This window comes from Lipophrys pholis, assembly GCF_963383615.2.
Source record: "Lipophrys pholis genome assembly, chromosome: 10".
Lineage (NCBI taxonomy): Eukaryota > Metazoa > Chordata > Actinopteri > Blenniiformes > Blenniidae > Lipophrys > Lipophrys pholis.
Window position 1 is genome coordinate 19,085,344 of NC_137640.1, and position 21,945 is coordinate 19,107,288.

General features: G+C 39.6%; 1 protein-coding gene across 1 annotated transcript in view; it reads right to left on the bottom strand.

The window, feature by feature from the left end:
• The window catches only part of hmcn1 (hemicentin 1), a 93,143-nt gene that overhangs the window by 69,483 nt on the left and 1,715 nt on the right, over positions 1 to 21,945 (bottom strand). The window contains exons 2-4 of the mRNA XM_080473483.1: positions 3,309 to 3,379; positions 745 to 903; positions 544 to 666 (exon numbers count right to left, since the gene is read on the bottom strand). Coding sequence (XP_080329609.1) covers positions 544 to 666; positions 745 to 903; positions 3,309 to 3,379 — 353 coding nt within the window. The remainder of the gene's footprint in view (positions 1 to 543; positions 667 to 744; positions 904 to 3,308; positions 3,380 to 21,945) is intronic.

A 21,945-nucleotide genomic window follows, 5' to 3' on the forward strand; every position in this document is an offset into this window, starting at 1 on the left:
CATGTGTATTGTAACATGGTCCATGAATGTCCACGGTACTTTCAAGCTGAGTATGTCAAACAGCAATGAATAGGTCAAAATATTTGTTGTAGTCACAATTTTAAATGCATTCTTTTAAAGGTTTTTGCTTCACATGAGCCAAGAAAGGGAAACTTGAATATCAATGTAGTCTTTATACTTTTGGAAGTTGTGAAGCCTTTCTTCATAGAAAGGATTAATATCTAATGGTAATAAAACAGCAATGCCTTAGACTCCTTCCCTGTGCAGGACTATTGATTTACAATACTTGTACAATGTACATCAATCAATTAAATGTTTCCTGTACATTCGATCTGGAGTCCAGATGTCAACATGGGCAAAGCAAAAGACATGAGAGGCAGTTTAAACTCCTGCTGCCATTTTTTTTTTTAAACAGTTTAGAAGGAATGTCCTGGCCAAGTTTAAATGTTTTGCTTTGGTTAGTAAAACGTAAAGATCTGTACTTACAAACAATCCAAGAAAACAGAAATGCAGTCCGAGATGTGTGTTCCATATTGTTCCTACCTCATTGACCTGTTTCTTGTCCAGATGGAAAACCTGCCCGGAGCTTGTAGAAGCAATCTCCTCATACACCTTGTAACCAATGTGAGTCCTGTCGTCACAGTCTCCCGTTAGCACAAACACCACCTGCACAGACAAATCCAAAATCTCTTTAATCCTTAACTCGTAAAATGTATGTAACTTACAGATAGTTGATCCACAAACCTGTGACTGTTTTTGTTGAATCAGCTGTAGGACCTCATGAGTTAGCTTGTAATCTTTGGATCGAGCATCTGTGAAGACATAAATAAACGACCCTGGCAAGGAAATCTCCAGGGCAATCTTGATCGCACCAATGCTCATCTCAGGACAGTCCCCGCCTCCCTGAGAAAGTGGAAAGCAAGGGAAATCTGTCAATGCACATTCTATCATTGGTCATTGTAGTCCTTGTTTTTCGAAAATGCGGTGGGTTTACTGAGAGTATCAAGGGAGAAACAGCAGGAAGAGAAACCTGGTGGGCAGGGAGCGGGGGGGGGGGGGTTCTTTCACCATCCTTCTTTTAATTCATCCTCCTACACTCTGCAAATCTGAGCTCTGAGGTGATTAAGCATTTCCCTGCTGGTGTTCTTGGACATTCCCCAGTTAGATATTTTCTTACACAGTCTACTGACCATGAACCCTTTGTCACTACATTTGTTACGTATTCCTTTCGCTCGTATATCCTGAGCTAATCTTTTATAATCAATGTCCAATGAATTGCCACCTATTTTGTGTTTCCCCTTTTCAGAACCTTTACAACAAAATCCATTCCTCACCATTTAGTTTAATTTTTAGCATCACCTTATTCCTACAGCATCTGCAAAATTGCATCCTATACTGCTTCAAAGTTTAAAAGTGGAACTCAATCCAATAAAACGATCCTTCTATCTGTATTTTTTTCCACTGCTACCACCAGTGACCAGATGCAGGGGGTTGTTTGTCTGGGTCTTTCAGGGGATACCAGCTCATCACTGAAGTCCAATAACTAAACTCTACTTATTTCATGGTGCTTCCCGAGTTATTTATTTTCTAGATCTAATCGCTACTTCTCTAAGTACTCTAAAACTGAGTGAGAATTGCTACTTTGTAAGCGTTGCAATAGTAAGTAATCTTCACGAGGCACACTTTTAGCCTCTCGTACAAGTTAAGAAAGTTCTTTTGAATATTAGAATACATTTTGAACGGGGCACCGAGAGAAAGTCCATCCATGCAAAGGGATGTTCCCACAGAGAGGCCCACAAGCAAGGAATCAAACCAGATATATTCTCACTCTGATAGAGAATATATAGCTTACTGCATTATGTGGTCAAAGACACTGTAATAATTGCAAAACTCTGAAATGGTTTAATGTTCTTTTTGTTTAAAAATCAAAATGAAATTCCACTGAGATGCTTTGACTCTCACGAACGTCCTCAACGCCAGACTTTCCAAAGTAAATAGAAAACAGCACCAAGATTATGTCTTTATAAAGATTTAATATCCAAAGTTGAAAATGCATCCAGCAATCTGTCAGCATTTAATTAAAGTGTGGCTTCCAGAGATATCCTGCCAGACAACAACACACAACAGGATGAATATGGACTACTTACTTTTCCTACCGTACTGACAGAAATGTTGAGCATGGTCCTAAAAAATGCACGAAAGTATGTGTGAGAGTTAATCTGTCTTTCTTGTCCATTTGTCTCGTCGACCCTGTCTCATTGACGGGGTCAAATACAAACTTGTTACACAGCTTGAAAACAGATACATTCCTGTCTGTCTTGAGGCTATCGCCCTCGAGACCAACATCTGGAGGTGAGTGTCCCATGTTAGGTAGGAGAGGTGGGTGGTTGATGACACACACACACAAACACACGTTTCCCTAATGATCCGAGCCTGATAATACTTCAACTTTGTGTTAATTATTAGCTGTTTCCTTAGTTTTTCTCCCTTCAGTTCTTACCACAATTGTTTGAACGACAGAATGTTTTTCATTCTTTCTATAAAAAGTGGCTGTTACAGAGAGTATCTTTTCCATGGTCTTTGGCCAAAACCTTGTCAGAAGCTAAGCAGGTGAAGAGGTGAGGGGAGGAAAAATAAACTCAGGAATGAAACAGCAACTGAGGGGAACCTGGAGCTCTTCCATGCTACACACAACATGTTCTCACACCAGATTAACATTAGAACAACCCAATGATGCCCAGATACTTGCCAAAGTCTTCGAAATACCCTTGAATGATAGATTCCTCCATTTTTGACAGTCTCACTTTATTTTCTAGAGCTAAATACATGCACTTTTGAAGTATTTCTACTCACACATAAACAAATTCCTACTCAACTTCCCTTCTTTATCCATGTATTTACTGAAGAAAAATGGACTTGGCAGTTTCCTGTTTAGCTGTGCAGCCATAGTATGTTTTTGTTTCATACATTTGTTTGTAATAGTAGAGGAAGGAGAACATTGAGCATCAAAGCCGGCATGAGAACGAAGCTGGTAATGACAAGCCACCCTAGTTATTAGATGAAGGAAATAAAGGGGACATTAACAGTCAGTGTCTTGTAAAAGTAAAGAAAATACAGGTTCCTCCATGACTTCTTTCATCATCCAAAGTAGAATGACTGATAAAACTTCTTAATCAGCTCACAAATGTTTCTGCCCAGACGCCTGGCATGACCACAGGCTGCTGCTTTTATCAAGGCCAGATGACCTGAGCATCCAGGCCATTTTCTGCTATTCCCTTGAGTTTGTTGAACGTGATCTCGGAACCCACCTGAACGTACAGCTCCCTCAGTTCATATTGGAACTTCTTTGGGTCTGTTGTGATTGTTACAGGTCCAATTTCTGCAAAGAATAACACAAAAAAGGGTTGTGATTAATGGGGCCACAAGGATCAAGTCTGCAGTGAATGAAAAACTAGAAGTAGTCCAATTTCCTGAACTCACCTCTGTAGTCAAATATTAATGTTGGCACATGCTTACTGATGCCAAGACCAAATGTCACAAGATCAGGAAAACCAAAGGAAAAGAGGTAGATTTAACTGACAGAAAGAGAGAAGAAGAGAATGTTAAGAAACATACCAATGATGTAGGAACAAGAGGGTTAGAACTTCAATCACAGTTCAGAAAAACAAAACAAAACTACAGGCACAAATAAACACTTCATGATCATGTTAGTTTAGGATAGATAAAGTTATGTCTACAAAATGTTTCAAACTCCTGGGCATAGCTGAGTTGATGGGGGGGAAAAAAAACAAGCAGTATGTTACAATAACTCATTCTAACATTTATAGAACAACTGAGATCACTCTAAACACTCAATGCGAATTAAAATATACAGTGAATCTTTTCCGTGAGCATGGCAGTATGGGAGATTTTCATCTGTGCAACATGCAATGATGCCAATGTACACAGCATCTAAACAAACGATAATCCCTGGATGGGAAAGATTCTGTCCACAAACATTCTACTGAGGGATCACACAGTTCTTGAGTGTGCAGCAAAGCCACCCCACAACAAGAAAACACATGATTTGAGAAAGGGGTTGGGGTTGGGGTGTGTGTGTGTGTGTGTGTGTGTGTGTGTGTGTGTGTGTGTGTGTGTGTGTGTGTGTGTGTGTGTGTGTGTGTGTGTGTCTCTCTCTCTCTCTCTCTCTCTCTCTCTCTCTCTCTCTCTCTCTCTCTCTCTCTCTCTCTCACGAGTGGGATTGCATGTATCAAAACTGCTCTAAAATTAGGTGAGATAGTTGGGACCACTCATGGGTTCAAATACTGCCTGGGCCTTTCTGTGGAGTCTGCATGCTCTCACTGGGTGTGCATGGGTTCCCTCCCAAAGTCCAAAAGCATGCATTTGAGGTTAAATGGTGATGATAAATTGCCCATAGGTGTAAATGAGAGTGTGTGTGGTTGTGGTTGTCTGTGTGTTTGCCCTGTGATGGACTGGAAACCTGTCCAGATGTACCCTGCCTTTGCCCACTGCATGCCCCTTCTCTGATCTGTTCTTTGCCAAATCAAAGTCAAATGCTCATGGCACTCATGTAAACCTACAGAAACAAACACCTTCTAAAAATGCAGTTGACAGTTTCTATTGGTGTGTATTCTACATTTAAAAAATGGCTTATGGTTTCTGAGTAGGCAAAGACTCAAGGCCTTCTGTGATCTCTGGCATCCCTCTACCCAAGGGTGTTACAGACTATGGGGCTTAATGTGCCGTGCTGTTACAAAAGATAAGGCCTCTGTGTCAGTGTCCACACATGATTTTACCTAAGTGGGACCATTTTCTATTGAAGCATTAACGCATGGCTCACAGCGATAACATGGCCGTGCTCTCTCTGCCTCTGCCAACCCCGGTTACTGCTGTTTTTTGGCTTACTTTGTGCTATCCGTTAATGAGCTGCTAAGCCCTTTCTCAAGTCAAATTTTGCGACTTTAGCCACTGCAGCTGTGCTGAGGAATGAGACTGATGAGGACCTGCAAAAAGACACACACACACACACACACACACACACACACACACACACACACACACACACACACACACACACACACACACACACACACACACACACACACACACACACACACACACACACACACACACACACACACACTGCACAGGCAAGCAGATTGGAAAACAAGGGTTCTGAGAAATCTAGCTACTGAGTGCCGAGGTGCAACTTCTCAGCCATGGAGAACGTCCAGCTAATTTTTCAAAGTGTTTACCTTTCATTATTCACGTCTCTTTTATGCTGCATACAATTTGACAGGTTTTGCTAATCTCTATTTGCAGCTGCCATCACCTGGTATTTCCTCTTGAAAAGGACTCCACAGCTAATTCAAATCCTACAGTAATGTACAAAGAGGTAAGAAATCTTTTTCCAAATGACCCACATTTTGGCATCGCTGCTTTGAGGTGGAGTGTAGGAACATTTGTGGCAAAGTGAAAGCTTTTAAAGCTAACATGGAAATGTGTCTGGCAGCTCTAAACGGAACATGGATGTGCAGCCAAACTTTTCAAAGATGGAAAAGTTGACATCTCTTTTCTTGTGGGAGAAGTTCCCATGACTGTTGTAAGTATTCATTAGGCTGTTTTGTTGTGGTGCCCCAAACCACAGCCACCCTGTTTGCACCAGCGGTGTGGAAAACTACAGCTAATATTGATGATCTCTTGATAATATGAGATGAAAACACTACATCATCTAGCTGTTCTGCGATAATGACGTCTGACATTTACAGTTTGCAATTACTTTTCTTTTTAATGTGTGATAAAAGAATGTGAAGAAGCATTTATGCAGCCACAAACAGTCAAAAGGTTGCGAACGCTGCTGTGTCAATAGCTGACCACACACTTATGGGGGTTACGTAAGTGCCTTGCCCAAGGGCTCTCATTAAAACTACAGTAGTGAGGAAGAGAGAGCAATACTGTAGAAGTGATTCCTGAGAGGTCTGGATAGTGATTCAAGAATTATTCCACATTTGTTGTTTTAAAGAAAACATAATTGTACACTACAATATTCTTTTCTATTCGATTCTATAAGGATGATGACTGATAATCCACATTCTAAGGCTTACCATGAAAGAGAAATTAGTGTAACAGTGCCCTAATATTATGGCCTGTTGCTCACAAAGCAACAATGCTGTCATCAAAAAAAAGATAGATCCCACAATAGGGAACTTTACGTTTTCCATTTATATCATGACAGATGTTCATTTCATTGTTTGTTTGTTTCAACAGTAATTTCAAATTAAGTACGTTTGATGCGAACAAGTTATTTTTGGCATCACTAAAACAATCAAAGTATTTTTGTATGAGGCATTTTTGTAAATAATCGTCACTGATTGTTGTAGCTCGAGCCCTCTCACATTATGATGGTTAGAAGCACTCTGTTGAAATATGGGTCTCTAGTAGAATACTGATTTCGTGGCACTCACAGTGGTTAGAAATGTCTATTTCTGATCAATATCCATATTTACTTCCACTGGTGTGCGAACGCATTACAGGCAACGCCTACACTAATGTTGACGTGAGAGTGTGTATTTGAATATATGCATGCAACTAAGACTGCTGAAGCAGTAAAATACTCTATCTAGGTGGTGTATCTATCAAGTATGTGCAGAGGCAGTTTATTCCACAGTTCAGAGGGTGCAACAGGCAAAGCACAATCACTCCTTTTTTTTTCAGTTAGAGAAATGACCACCAGGTGCTGGTCAGCCAAGCTTCAAAGGGACATGAGGTTGCAGCAGGTCAGAGATAAGAAAAGGAGCAATGCCTTGGAACAATTTACAAGCAAACAAGAAGATCTTAAATCCATTAATAGAACACATCATGGGTCAATTATTTGAGGCCATCATAGAAGTTACATTGAGTTTGCTTGTGATTGCCAGCTAAAGGAGAAGCTGTGGCTTTCTGGACTGAGTTTAATCTGTGAGACGGAATTAAAGTGGAGTTGGCTTGGACAAAACCCAGTGATTTACAGATGAAAATGACGCAGCTATAAAAGCAGCAGAGCTCAATTTGACGGCAAGATTCCAAACTATTTGACGGGAACGATGTTAATAAGTGTATCATCGGAAACACTCAGTCAAATTTATGAATTTCACTTTAAAATGTCCATCCATCCATCCATCCATCCATCCATCCATCCATCCATCCATCCATCCATCCATCTCCTTTGCCATTTCGTCCACGTGGACCAGCCACAACTTCATCCTACTCTTTTGGGAAGTGTCCCAGGGGTGCAAAAAGGGGGTATGCACTATGCGGTGCATAGGGGCGCCATGCTAGAGGAGGCGCCAAAGCAATGGAGGAAAATTGTGTCGAGTCTGCATTTTCTGTATTTAATAGCTTTTTGTGTATGTGTAATTTGTATAATCAATAACAGAGGGACATCACTGACTTGGCGCACCTCCACTCCTTCACAGACCTAACCTTCACATCCTAATCAGATGTCCATTCCACCACAACTGACTCCTCTCAATGTGAGACTACTGGACGGTCAAGCTCCTCACTCTGTCACAAAGAGTGTGGCAATTAGCAAATGCCACATGTAGAACTATATTCCATGTTTTAATCAAAATTTTGATTTATATTATTTGAATGACACAAATTATGTGTGGCGTGGATGACTTGGTGGAGTGGAACGCCTTCCGGTCCGAAGCTTGTAAAACGAAATCAACACCAAAAAAATAAAATGGTGTTTTCTTTTTTTGGATGTGATCGCAGCTGTTTAAAAAGTCTTGCAAAACAGAATAAATCCTTGGCGATGGGATGTATAAAGTTACAATACAGGGCAAGCATCTACAAAGGACATCTACCCCTAAACACTTACGGCACATCAAAATGCGTTGGGCAATTGACCAATGGTAAACTCATTTTCACCTCCTCTGACATTCAGGCTTGAAGTAATTTGCTGGGAATCACGCAAGCTTTTACTGTTTGGTGCGCTTGTCTTTCCTTAAAGCATCAGCACCCAGGAATTCCAAGGACGGTGCATGAGAAGTTCACACACCTCAGAGTCCTCTGACCAAGTCAATTCAAAGTTTTGGCGGCAGCATTTAAGAGTTTCTTAAGATGCCACATAACAGAAACATAGGAATAACTATTGTTTATTACAGACATTTCTGCAAAGCTATGACTCCAATGCAATATGACAGTGTTGGAAATGTTTTACAATCTTCAGATGCTCTGTGTTCACTTACTCCAGGTTGGAAGAGTTAATGTGTAAGTGGCAAGAATAATATTTACAGTCAGCATCTGTTTTCATAACTTTAATCTCTGACAGCAAAGAACTGGATATTACACCACAGAGAAGCTGATTTATAAAGGCCTTGATGCAAAGCTCCAGAAATCTAGAAAGGCAAAAACCTGGGGGAAAAAAGAACTTCTGAAAACGGGTCTGGCTTTAATACCAGCCTTGTAGATTTCCACATTTTACTCAACTCCATAAAGCCAGTAGGCGTCCAAAATTGTGATTTCGAAGGCTTTCAAGGAGGTTAAATGATGCCTCCAGGCAGGGTCACATCATACCTGTCTTGTTCAGCTTTTCAGTCTCATTGTCCTTCTCTTCACACTTCACAAAGTCAAGCTTTCCAAAGTCACACGACAAGAACTGGTTTCAGGAGTGATAAAAGAGGCGATGATTTAAAATTACAAGTCAGAATGACAACCTGGTGTAGATTTTCCAAAGCCTAATTTTTTAAAAAGAAGAGACGATCACAAGACTGTTTGACATTTTTAAGCAAAAGGCTCGAAGCGTATCAAAAATGAATGGTGCCTTTTTTTTATTCTTTTTTTTCTATGTTGAGTGACGGTCATGATAACTACAGAGTTGGCTTATATAAGTCCTACAGGTCTCTGTACAATCCAAGAATGACCCAAAGTGCCTCTAAAGTGAGCTTCCTGTTTATTTTCGTAAGCGTGTAGCTGTTACAGCATTTAACAGCAGCAGAGGCTGTAGCACTGCTTTCTGTCTTTTTTGCTGATTCAGGGAAAAATCTACCAGAGTGGCTGTCATCTTGAATGTCAGTTATGGGGCATAACTCACTTTATCACCCCTAAGGAGAAAACACATGTGAAACAGCACATGGGGGAAATTGAACGATGTGAGTGGGGACAGCGTTTAACAATAAACACACTGACTACATGGAAGCAAACATGTGTTCAGACATGTATCTGAGGTAAGGCACGCAAATCCATTTATACTCTTGATTTATAAACGCACATGCAAACTGTGGAGATAAAAGGTGCTCAGTAATTACTCCAACATGTGCAACCATCAGTGCTGATGGAGTACACACATATGTTGAGTTTCTTGCAGGAATCACTCGAGAACAAGGTAGAGTTCATAGAGAGCAATGTGTGTTGCTTAATTGATAACATCCTTTCTTTTGTACATTCCTTACATCATTTTCAAATAATTTGAACTGTTAACTCTGAATGCTTAATGATTGATCGTAATGTTTTTTTTTTTATTGTCTTGCTCCTTTTGCCTTTTTTGATACGGATATAAAGACTTCATTAATTTTCCAAAGCTTTATTGAAACACAAGTGATGAAATCAGCCTGAAAGATTTTCACAAACAGGAAATTCCAGCCTTGTGAAAGATTAATCACCCTTCTTTTTACAAAGTTCATATGTGCTGTCTATATAAAACCAAAAGGCTTTGTGAGGAGGAAGTGTTTAGCTGCCCTGACTGGGTAATCATCTCCATTTATTTCAGATAAACTCTCATTATTTCTGGTGTTGACAATGACGCAGACAGTTCTCACAGCTTCAGAGCAATAATCACATTTGCACCATGTGTACTGACTCATAAATGTGTTTGTTAACAAACTAAAAAGCCTCAAATGTTAAAGCTACTTGTTACGTCACATTTATTTGTCATAGCTTAAAGCTATACCACAGGGTTATTTTTTTTTACATGTACTTGTTATTTGGTATTTATTTGGCTTCAGCCATTTATGTTTATAATTTTGTTGTAAGTATGCAGTTAAAGAAGGATTTAACAAACAAAGCATTAAAAACTAACAAGCCTAACTCTCTTTGAGGAGTAACCAGAAGAAACCAGAAGAACATTTCTCCAGCCATCTTGCCCCTTTTTAATTGCATCATCTTATCCTGCATGACTTCACCAGCTTCTATCTAATGGTCGAGGTTTACCCTCAAACAACTCCACTGTGCGCGATTTCAAAACGTGCGATGGAAATAATTTCTCACCACAACCATGCGACAGAAAGAAAAACAAAAGACTGTTTAAACTCTGCCTGTCCTGTTTCCCTTCAATCCAAACAACTGGATGTGTCTTCAGAGGCTAGGACAGAAAACCGCTGATCTCCATTAATCACATTCATAAGTTCAAATGGCCCAGCACGCACAAATAAACAGCCAGTTGCAAACACTGCAAATCGGCATGTGATCTCCCAGATGCACAGTCTGAACATTTTGACCAGTGACAGATGACGACGCTTAAACTCTCTACCAGTAATCCAGTCTGATCAGATAACTGGTGCCAGTGACAGAAAACAGAGAAGGATTCAGCCTGAGGCAAAGTCTAATTAGGTGTGTGCTATGTGCATGAGTTTGTATGTAAATTTGTAATAGGCCATTTGCGGGGATCTGTGGTGTGGCTATTCTGCAGTCAAAGGGCTTGAGACCCCTGGAGAGATAGGTAATATCCATCCTGTGTGCGCAATAGTCAGCAGAGTTGTGCAAGTAAACATTAGTAATTGATTACAGTTACCACTCCAATAAAGCAAGTTGTTCACTGCCAAGCTCATGGACAGTTTGACAAAAGGATAGGGGAATTGATGTGCAAACCTTTGACATTTGAAAATGGCTCCATCTACCATATACAATCTCAATATAACAGTTTTTGACTGCCTGGAAAGCAGATGGCAGTTTTTGAGAGTCGAAACATCTTGAAAACTTGGAACAATTCAGGTCAGTTGCCTGCTCTGGCAGTTATATATAACATTATCTGAATGACTGAGAATATTTTTAGAGATAGTTTTAGAGCTCAACAACAAATGTACAGACAGCAACAGACACCTCCGACAAAGGTAGATGTCACTCCCATGCGTACAGCATTGAACTAAGTCTTTCAAGTTACTTTATGAGAAGACTTAATTGGTTCAGGGTTAACCCTTCCCTCTTTCAGTAAACATGAGTTTGAAAGAATAATTGTTAGGACAGCTTTGGCTAATGGTGACGCTTCAGTTAACAGCTGGTTCAATGAACTGGACAGAAAGAGACGGGACTTCTACAACAGTTTTTATTGAATGACCCACTAAAACTTCCGATATTGTAACCTTCTGGCGAGTTTTGTTCCTAACATTTAGCTACTAAATTCTTGACTAAAGTAGTGACTTCACTGTGTGAGCTTACTTAGTACCAGACAATTCAGAACGCTGATAGCCTGTTTGACGTTTCAGAATTGTTGCTGTAAGTGCCAACAATAACAAATACTGCATCCATGAATAACCAGGAATTGTAGTTCTGCCCTCAAGTGGTACAAAACCATCTGAATCTGTCTACTTAAGTACTTCCAACTTGAAAGTTGGAATGTTTCTAGGAGCCTGAGAAGCAAATCTGACGTCAGTCAAAACAGCATTTGTGCATCTACGAATGGGACAACTTGTATTTCTAACGATGCCCTCTGTTTTAAGTCTTCAAAAGTCAAGCCAAATGTTGTTTCCCTCACACAAAAACAGCAAGTGAAGTACATATATAAAAATGATGTGACAATTGTTTCGTTTGTGCGATGGCGATTATAGCTGATGACAATGCTGGTTGTCTTTTTTCTGCATATTACCAGTGGACGGACATGTCAGTTGTTTCTTGTTGCTTAGTGAAAGCTCAAAATTCAGAGACGCAATATCTTCCATCACCCTCTTTGAAAGAAAAAAGGGCATCAAGTGTATCATGACACCATCCATTTAATACCTTCTGAGGAAGTATATTCCACTTCCTGCACTTTTCTTTGCAAACCTCAAAATGTTATATTCATTATGGCTTATATCCTTGACCTGTCAGCTCAACAATTTTGGCACATTAGCATTAAAATGTTCAATCTTTTTTTTTTTGATGGCTGTCACAGCTGCAGCTCATTGAAATGTCTGAGAATAAAACGGTCTGTGGTTTACCGAAGGTTTCAGAAAGACACAAAGCATCTGTCAGCACGACCCATCTGGATGCTATTATCACATCGCCGTCTTCACAAACATGATTTAAATATCATAAATGCAGAACTGAGGTTATGACCACATACTTTTTGATGCTCCAGAGATGTTGATTTTGTAGACACTGCAAAGTATTCCTTTTCTCTTCCTTTGTTTAAATTCCACATAAACACCATCACATGTTGACAGTCGGACCTTTTCATCAAATTCTCACCTGAAGTCTGATATGACTGCATGTGACATCGGGATTAGTGATGTAGTGAAACATAAAGCGTTGCCTGTAATCTGCATCTGTGGTTGGGTCGCAATCTACTCAATTCTCAATTCAAACCAGAAAAGAGGCATAAAACAGATTATAAAAGTATAAAAAGAAAGTGAATAAGGACACTTAATAATGTATTGCTATAACACTGCAAGACGTCACGTTCATTGCTTTCATAAGAAATGTTGGTGTTTAGTTTTGTTTAATTCAGAATAAAGAAAGTTTAGACATGAATCTATTCTGGTGTTTATAAAGACCTCATGAAAAGAAAAGTAAATTCCATCAGTTTTTATCTTGCATCTATGTCTAACTAATGCACTAATTAAAATGTCAGTCAAATCAGAAACAAGCCCCCTGTAGTTTATTGTCTTTTAGAGGCATTTTCACCACACGTTCTGAAACATAAAAATATGAAGTCGGGCTTGGATAGTGTTTAATATGTTCTTTGAATTTATTTTATTTTACAATTGTGTGTAAATTTGTGTAAATTTGGCAATGAGATGCATTTGGTGTTTCCCTTACTAGAAGCCAGGTGACCCCCAAACCTTCTCATCTGTGTAGTCGAGACACGTAAAACAATATTTCAGAATTCAAGAAGTTAAGTTTAAAATAAATTTGTTTTATTTTAGATGAATTGCTTCCTCTGCATTTATTCTACACGGCTGTATTTGTTCAATTATGGTTTAGGTCACTGTCCAAACTTTCAAAAAGATCACAGAAGGTCTTTCATTTTGAGTTTGCTCCTACCATTATACTAAGCCTGTTTTGTCGAATAAAAGCACAAATCTAACGTTTGTTCACATTTTCAAAACTCCTGCCAAGTCATACTTCAGCATATGTTCGTGAAAGCATGGAGAGTTTTAGAATAATTTCAAAACAGAATGTAGGTTGCTTTTCAAACATGATTTGTTGAAAGTTCCTCTTTTTTAGCGTCTGCGAAAAACGTACAAACAAATAACTTGATTAAAGAAGATCAATAAAATCAACTTCATGCGTTAGTTCCGTCATGAACATCTGTGCATGCAAACCCGTCTGGCCTCACAAGCCCACCATCCAGGAAGAAAGGCAGGAAAGAAGGGTTATATGATGTTTCGCATATGTATCTATTCCCTTATGTTATTTCCACAACCAATTAGTCTCAACTCCCTGTTTTTGATTATTGTACTAAAATCCTTCTGCCTTTGAGAACCTGTGATGTGCAGCCCTCTTTCAGCCAATCTCCATCTCATCCTTGAAGCCAGCTGTATAATTCCCACCTCTTCACCTGTTTGCTCGACCAGCCCCCTAAAAACACAAGGGTGCCCCTTTTTTTTATCATTCTTCCTTTGGGTTATAGTCCTATGATGATGTCAACATTTCCCACGGCCAAAATTTGCTAAATTCCTTTGGATCATCTCTCATCTTTTTTTGTATCTTTTCTAACTTTTATATCACTGTATCCAGGTTTATGTCAAAGAGGGCTGGGGGAAACCCCACCTAAGGATGGGTGAAGTCAGCGTACACCGTGGACAGTTCACCAGTCCATCAAAAGGCACACACAGTTAAACAGACGCACAATTTTACTTGAGAGCAATTCTGATTCACCAGCTAACCTCAAATGTGTGTTTTTCGACTGTGGGAGGAAACCGGAGTTCCTAGAGAAAATCCGCACAGGGAGGAAAAGAAAACTCCATACAGAAATGCTCAAACCTTGAGATTCTCACTGTCAGGTGAGAGTGCTAACCACTACAGTGCCGTGCAGCCTAATGTTGTTATTTGATTGTCTTTCTTTCTTTTGTTTTCTTTCTCAGTTTATACACAGAGAAATTTACTTCTGTAACCATTACGTCTTAAAGAATATGTCGCAATGAATATTGGGGTGCTAAGTAAAACTGAGTAATTGTCTTAACATAATTAACAGCATCTTACTGCTCATATAACTCCTCATAAAACAGCCTAACCAGCACTACCATGAAAACATGCTGAGAAGCTGCAAAGATGGTAAAGGTAAAAAAAAAAAAAAAAAAGCAAACCAGTGGCTTGGAAAGTGCAAAGGTAGGTGGTACTTTTGCACTTTCCAAGCCACAGGTTTGCTTTTTCTTCTCATCAAAGACTCACATGGAAGGCTATATACTCTGGCAAGAAAGCTAACATAAGGAGAAGATTGATGTCTGAGGCAAACTTTTGGGTCTCCACCTCAAACATAAGCCAAAAACCCAAAATTGGCCAGGCTTGATTCAATAACTCACTCGAAGAAATTTTATAAGTGAATGTGGTTTTACTTGCAGCAAATGTATAATTTTTCAAAGGCAAAAGAAAGACTTGAAAATAAATGGCAACATCCTCGACATCACAACCACAAAACTGCATAGCTCACAACCAAGTATTTTATGACTGATGGTATAATTAAAGTCTGCCCAAAAGAGACTGGGCGGTGTTTTCAGTTCAGTGTGCCTCTTTTGTTTTACTCAGGAAACTCTAATAGTACATGCTGAAGCAAGCAGAGAAACCTCAGATGCAGCACATCAGCACTGCCGGCCACACACAGATGCCTGTAGTTTCCAACAGTGAACCATGACACACACTGTGTGTGTGTGTGTGTGCGTGTGTGTGTGTGTGTGTGTGTGTGTGTGTGTGTGTGTGTGTGTGTGTGTGTGTGTGTGTGTGCGTGTGTGTGTGTGTGTGTGTGTATCTTGTTAGATACATTATATAAAAGGAGCACAACTCATTTGTGTAACAGTTTGTGAGATACAAGTGTGGTGTACACTGGAATTTGAAATACTGGTTAAAGATGATATCCATGTTACATGACTTCCCCCAACACATACCTCATTGACGAAGAGGGCAGAGGCCACAGACAGCCTGACCTTTAGCCTTGCAGCTTGTAATTCAGATCCTCTAAACATTTGTCTGGTTCAGACACATTTACCACAGTTAAAATGCACACAGTCTGCTGTGTCAATCAAACTGCCTCCTTTTAAATCTTTGTCCTGTCTCGATGGCGAAGACGAGAAATGTAAGTGTGTTACCAGTTGTGCTATCTTTCACGAAACACATACAGACAACACTCGAGGTCTGGATTTCGAATTAGAAGAAAAGACTTCTCGAAGGAAACCAATAACTCCGTACAAGGCAAAATTGGCCCACATTTTGCACAAACTAGTGTTTTCTTGCACACCAAGAGAGTTATTTTGATCATGATTACTGAATGGATTGCAGATATCAATCTAAGCCAAGAGTCCCACGAACAAATGTTCTACATTAAATCATATAACTGTTCAAATGACTCCACTGCTTTCACAGTGGCCCTTCAGCTTATTCAATTTTCTAAACAATGCAGACATTCTCAGCTTAGAGAGCACATTGTCACAGGAAAAAACTGTCTCATGCACAGCTATAAACCTGCGGTCCCACTATAATAACATCATTAACCTTCTACAAGGATTTAATACGTTGCTCGGTCTTTTTTCCAGTTAATCCAATCTGCCGAAGTTTACAGGATGCACGTTGAGCAGCATTAGTGTATGTTTGAGGGAGGATAACAAGCTGTAAACATATATTGGCATATTATCACCTTATAAAGATGGTGTAGTGAAGGTGTTAGATGACAGTTTCCTACTCGCACACGTTCATGAAATATATGTGGAACAACTTTGCATGTAATTTGGAGTCACATCTACAGTCAAAACACACATACTAGTCTAGCTTTCATTCACATTCATCATATCTACTGGAAAACTTTCATATCAAAACAACTTCGTACTACTTGTGTCATCTGCTGCTGCCAGGACTAATACAGTGGGTGATTATCATAATTATTTGTTGTCCAAAACAATAGATTGCATCTGTAGCTGGGAGAAAACAGCTTGGATTGGTAAAACAGGACCAAATGCAAAATTAATGTATAAAAACCACAACATTGAAGTAAAAAAAATTCGGAAAACCTTCAACGGTAAAACAACGGCATAGCTCGCTGCTTAGTCTTTATTTTTTTAATAGGAGGTCGTAATGAACTTTCATGACAAAGATAATGTTTGTAGATCTGAGGATTAAAGTCTGCTTGGCATGGCTACTTTCTTGGTCAGCTCGAATCAGTAAATTCAGAGGCAAATGGGGCTACACATCCTGCTTTGGTCTGCTTTGGTTAATCAGATTAGTGCTTCAATAATTAGTTCTGCAGACAACAATAATAACAATCAATGACAGCTCATTGGTTGTTAATTAGGAGTAGTTAATCATCATTAACTGTAAATCCTAATAGCAGCAGACTATTTCCGTTCTAATCCCACCAACCAGTCCTTGTGCAAGTGTGACTCTACAAACCTTACATGTGTTTCAACTAAACTGTACATGGCCAGCTTACATAGTGGAGCACAGTAAAAACACCCCCTCTGGAAATCACAGCCAAAGTGAGGTCATGCCATACAGAATCATGGGAATGCTTTCGCTTTGGCATCTGGTCTATAACGATTTAAATGTAATGTGTTCCAAATGGCTCCACCAGACCCTGAAAGTATTACGTAAAACAATGAAATTAAATGAAATGGGTAAAAAAAAAAAAAGGCTTTTGGTGAAAATTTTTCCTCAATAATAAAGTCTAGACATAAATCTGAAATGCCGATTTGAAAGAAGTCCTAACTGGAGGGTCAAAAGTAAAACTGCTTAGGTTGGATTAATATGGTTAATAAAGCAGTAAAAATGCTGACTCGCCAACACTGATATGATACATACACCATGTATGTACAGTCTGTGTGTAGCTGTATAGCTGGCAACAAGCAGCTTGAAACAATCCACTTGGATTGCAGGGTAGAGAGTTCAAAATGATAGCTCTGAGCCCAAACTGATTTTGCACAGTTCTCAAAAAGCTTCATTGTGTAATTCATAACTAGGTTTAAGAATTCAGAATATGCAATACAGCTCAAAAACATCAGTAAAAATGTATTTCGAACAATTAAAACACAAGTTTGAAAAGGCCATCGTTGAAAAGTTAGTTTTACAACAAAAGGCAGCCGGTAGCAGCACTTATCAAAATCACTTGAATTGCCTTGGGGAGACTTAGTGCTTATGCTGTGGACACATGGTAAGAGTTAGAATCAGGTCAGGTAAACATGTCTGGCACAGAACGTGAAAATCTCACTTAGAAAAGGTCTTTTTTTCTTGACATGCAACATAAATTGCAAATCCAGCGGACAATGATTAAATTGTTTCCTGAAGGTAACTGTTGAGGGATTTTCTTTTTTCCAATATGCAAATTAAACAGTAATATTTTCTTTTTATATGTTGAAGCATCTCTGTTAATGAAATTGGAAGAAGTTTAATCCAGTTTACAAGTAACAACACAACAATAGGATTGTGATCTGCAGAAAATCACAAAGATAAAAGTAGAACCGTGTTCCATCGAGAAGCACCTTAACATGGCAAACAAGAGGAGCAAATCTTACTTCAGGGCTTAGCAAGAATCAAAAGGACAATGCTGTGATTTTTATCTAGTTGTATGAAACAAATTGACAAATCTGCATCCGGCAAGTTACCACTGTAAAAACTATCCAGTCTCTGCTACATGAAGTTCTGATTTTCTTTTCCAGCAATTTCTGCCTTGGCACTTCACTATCATGCTCAAACCTGTTTTGTTAAAGAAAGAAACAAAGTCCAGCCACAAAGGATAAGAGGGAAGCCCAGACAGTAATTTCAAAGAGAACTGAAGGTCATATGTTGGGTCAGTCATTCCACTGGATTCATGTCAGCTGGTGTGTTTGAAGGATATTACTCCTGGCATCAGCAACACCCCAGAAAGCACTCCTGTTGTAATATCGATGGAAATACCGACAGCTCACAAAAGGAAAGATAACCCTGAACGACAATTACAAGGCCAAACTTGAGGTGACGTCAGCGTCACGTGAGAAGGTGTGTGTGCAGTCCCACAAATTAAAGGCTGCTTTAATATTCCCGTGTAGCTTTGCTAATGTTTACGACACACAGACACACATTCTAGTCTGCAGTCTCCAGTCCTCTCTTTGCTTTTAATTCTCCAAAGCCTCCACCGCCAGCTTTCTTTTGGCATTCCTGCCTAATAGCATCATTATTGACTCTGTCCAGTTAAAAGCAGGCTCCTTGTAATCTCACACGGGTGGGGCGGTTCAGACAAAAAAAAAACTACCGCTCTGGAAAAAAAGGAAACAAAAAAAAAAAAAATGGGATTGCAGAAAAGGGCACTGAACACCAACAAAGGGAGCTCTGAGATGATTGTCTTTGATCTTGCCGAGAAGGTAGAGGCCATCCAATTACCTCCGCATCCAGGGCTTCGGTCCATATCGTCTTAGAATAACTGGCGAAGGTTAACTTGTCAAGCAATCAATGTAGCGGAACCAATTTCCACAGCACATTTCTGAAAACAACCGCGAGAATCCAAAAATGTTGGAGCGAAACTCCAAACAAGATGTTTCTGATTGATTTCATTTGGAAATGTCACAAACTTTGAGTCAGAACATCTTGACGTAAGCAAGCTGCTGTTGTGCAGACATCAAGCCACACAGTGTTCAGTCTGTGTACGATTCAGTCTTTCTCTGTGTGGCCCGTGCTTTCCCATGAAAACATTCACAGCGGATGATACCAGGGTGTTTTGGTTTTGGCTTTTTTTAACTGTGTTATTGCAGTACGTCATCACATCAGGCATCTTTTATGCCTTTGGTACATATATCCATCCTATTGCAATAACATTTAGGAACACAGATGCAAAATTATGCCGCAGTTAGATTCAAATCTCCTACATTTCTGAGCATGTAATGCCATAACACAACGAAACAGGAGTTTAGTGCACGTCATTTCATTTAAAACATCATCGAGTCAGACCAGTCACATATAGACGACCAAACAAAACGATTCATTATTGGTGTTTTACACCAAATTGGTGACAATTTATTTGCAATTTAAAAAAGAAAAACCTTTGTCAACAAACAAAAGTAGAATTTTTCTGCGTATTAGTCTTATTTTCTGCTGTTAATTACCAGAATCCATGTTTTGTAATTAATTACATATCATTATACAGTATATCATCACACAAAGTCCATAATCACAAGAAAACATCTGGTCCCTCCCCGCTAACTTAATTATTTAACTTTCCTGCATAATAAAAATCACACAAAATGCTGCAAATTATATCATTGATGAAAACTGAGTGCAATAATGTAAATGTTTGTCGCTCAGTCATGTAGTAAGCTTTTATGTTTCAGTGCTTCACACAATCATCCATAGTCACTCATTTACACACAAGGGCCATTGGATTGGGTGATGGCCTGTCTGCTGTATATCATTAGTTAGGCGTTGGTGACTATGAACATATGTAAATGTGGTGAGGCATCTGTTTAAGTTTTAAGCTCTCGAATGTATCTTGCCCTCAAACACTGAAAGACCTATGTGTTATTGTGAACGGTATCTTGCTGAACAAAACCCCCAGGCAAAATAACTGTTGGGAGTTTATTTTCTGCACCGATCTAAAAATAATCCTGAAAAATCTCCTTTTCCTGGAGGAACTCGGGTGCTGCTACCTCACTTGGCCCACAAAAAAATGTCCTCCTTGGAGCGTTTATAAGCAGAATCACCATCTTAAAACTTTCCGACTGCACTGCGCGTTTGCGAGTATTGCGAGTGTGTTAGGATCCCCACTGACCCAAAGCGCTGAGCCCCGACCCATCTCAACCTCAGCCAATTAAACACTCCCACACAAACACACCCTCTCGCAGTAAGGTGGTATTTACAAGGATGAGCATGTGTTTGTAAAGACGTCAGCAGGGCTGTGAAAAAGCCAACGTTGGATCTTGGTGGATGCAAAGTAAATTGTGGACCCGAGAACCCACTCCACTCTCCACACATTGTGGGCCGTTTTTATTAACGGTTAATTGGAAAAGAGCACATGTTGGACTTAATGCTGGGATTAAGGCCACATTTCCCACCTTGGGAATGGTAAGAGTGTTTTATAGTGAAATGAGGTTTATTTGGCTGTAAACTCCCATATAAATGTTCCACAAGTCCAGAGAGTCTGTCGGTGCTACGACTTTGACTTTCATATCTAAATTGGATTAGCAGACAATACATTACTCATTGGCTTCTTCATGTGGAACAGAAGAACAACGTTCATATGTATCTCTGACACACGGTCAGTCCCAGACGTTGCCTCCAAGATTAAATTTATTATCTAGTGAAAACTGTCGATAGCATGAAATGAAAACAAAGGCGAGCGGAAATTCAACCCCACAACTGTTTCACTGGAGTATTCACAAACTGTGGTACTAAACACACAACTCCTATACCTCAGTAAAATGACTTGTGAAGTATCTTCTTTCTTCCTCTGTCTCCCTGGAGGATGGAGCGGCGGGGGGCTTCCTGACTGATCTACCCACACATCCCTGACCCCAATATCCAGGCATCCTACTGACACTTTAGCTTCGCGCACACACACACACACACTGACAGAGACACAGATAACATACACAGACTCTGATGTTTGCCGTGTCAGATAGCAATGTAAATAAAAATGAGGGTTGTGATTTAAAAGGAGCCAAGTCAAACAGGAGGAGCCGCGTTATCACACTGAGTCGGAAGAAAAGCGGAGAGAATGGATCTGTGTGAGAGTGAGACAAACCCCGGATAAAAGTCCCTATACTAATAAAAACTGATTCTCTTTAAGGGCCTCTGGGATATTGTTGGAAAAGGGCAAAAAGTGAAACAGAGAGCAACATTTGGCAAAATGTTTAGCTGCCCTTGGTTGTGGGGCCTGCAGTGTCCTGTGCTGATCATTCCTCCATTCCCCCCAGGGGGTTTTGGAGAACACATTCTGACATCCTCGTAAACGTTTTAAGAAGCAAACAAACGTCACTTTCAGGTGCGGAACCAACACAAAGATGGGCCTTTTTTTTTTTTTTTTAAAGTCCACACAGAAGGTCACCGCTCATTGTGAGGTTTTAATTGCTCCCCATAAGTACAAGCAACATTTCCTATAAAGTCCTTAAAGTTAAACACATGCTATAATTAAGGTCCTCTTTCACTGAAGCCTTGTTCAAGATGCGGCGCATCACTCCTCTGCAAAGTATCTCAGATCATTCCCCCAAGAGGCGCACAGTAATGATTTCATCATTTATTTCACGTGTTATACTGAGCATATTTTGTACTTGAGTATAATTATTATTCTAGGCACAGAGCTGGTAGAGCAATTTACCGATTAAAGAAATGTGCCTCATAAGAATTTGTGACATGCCAAAATTTAGTAGAGAGAAAACATCTGGAATAGGAATCTGTGTCTACACCAGAAGGATCACCTCTGTCCGTTCATCTCTTCTCTTCTCCCTCAAATCTCCAGCATCAGTTTGTCTTTGGAAATGCAAAGTCGGCTTTTAGATGGAATTCATCATGCTTTTAACGTATAGATAAAATAGAAAACGGAAGCCCTAAAATGATCATGTAACCTGTCTGGTAGGATATTTTGCACTTTCCAATATTTTT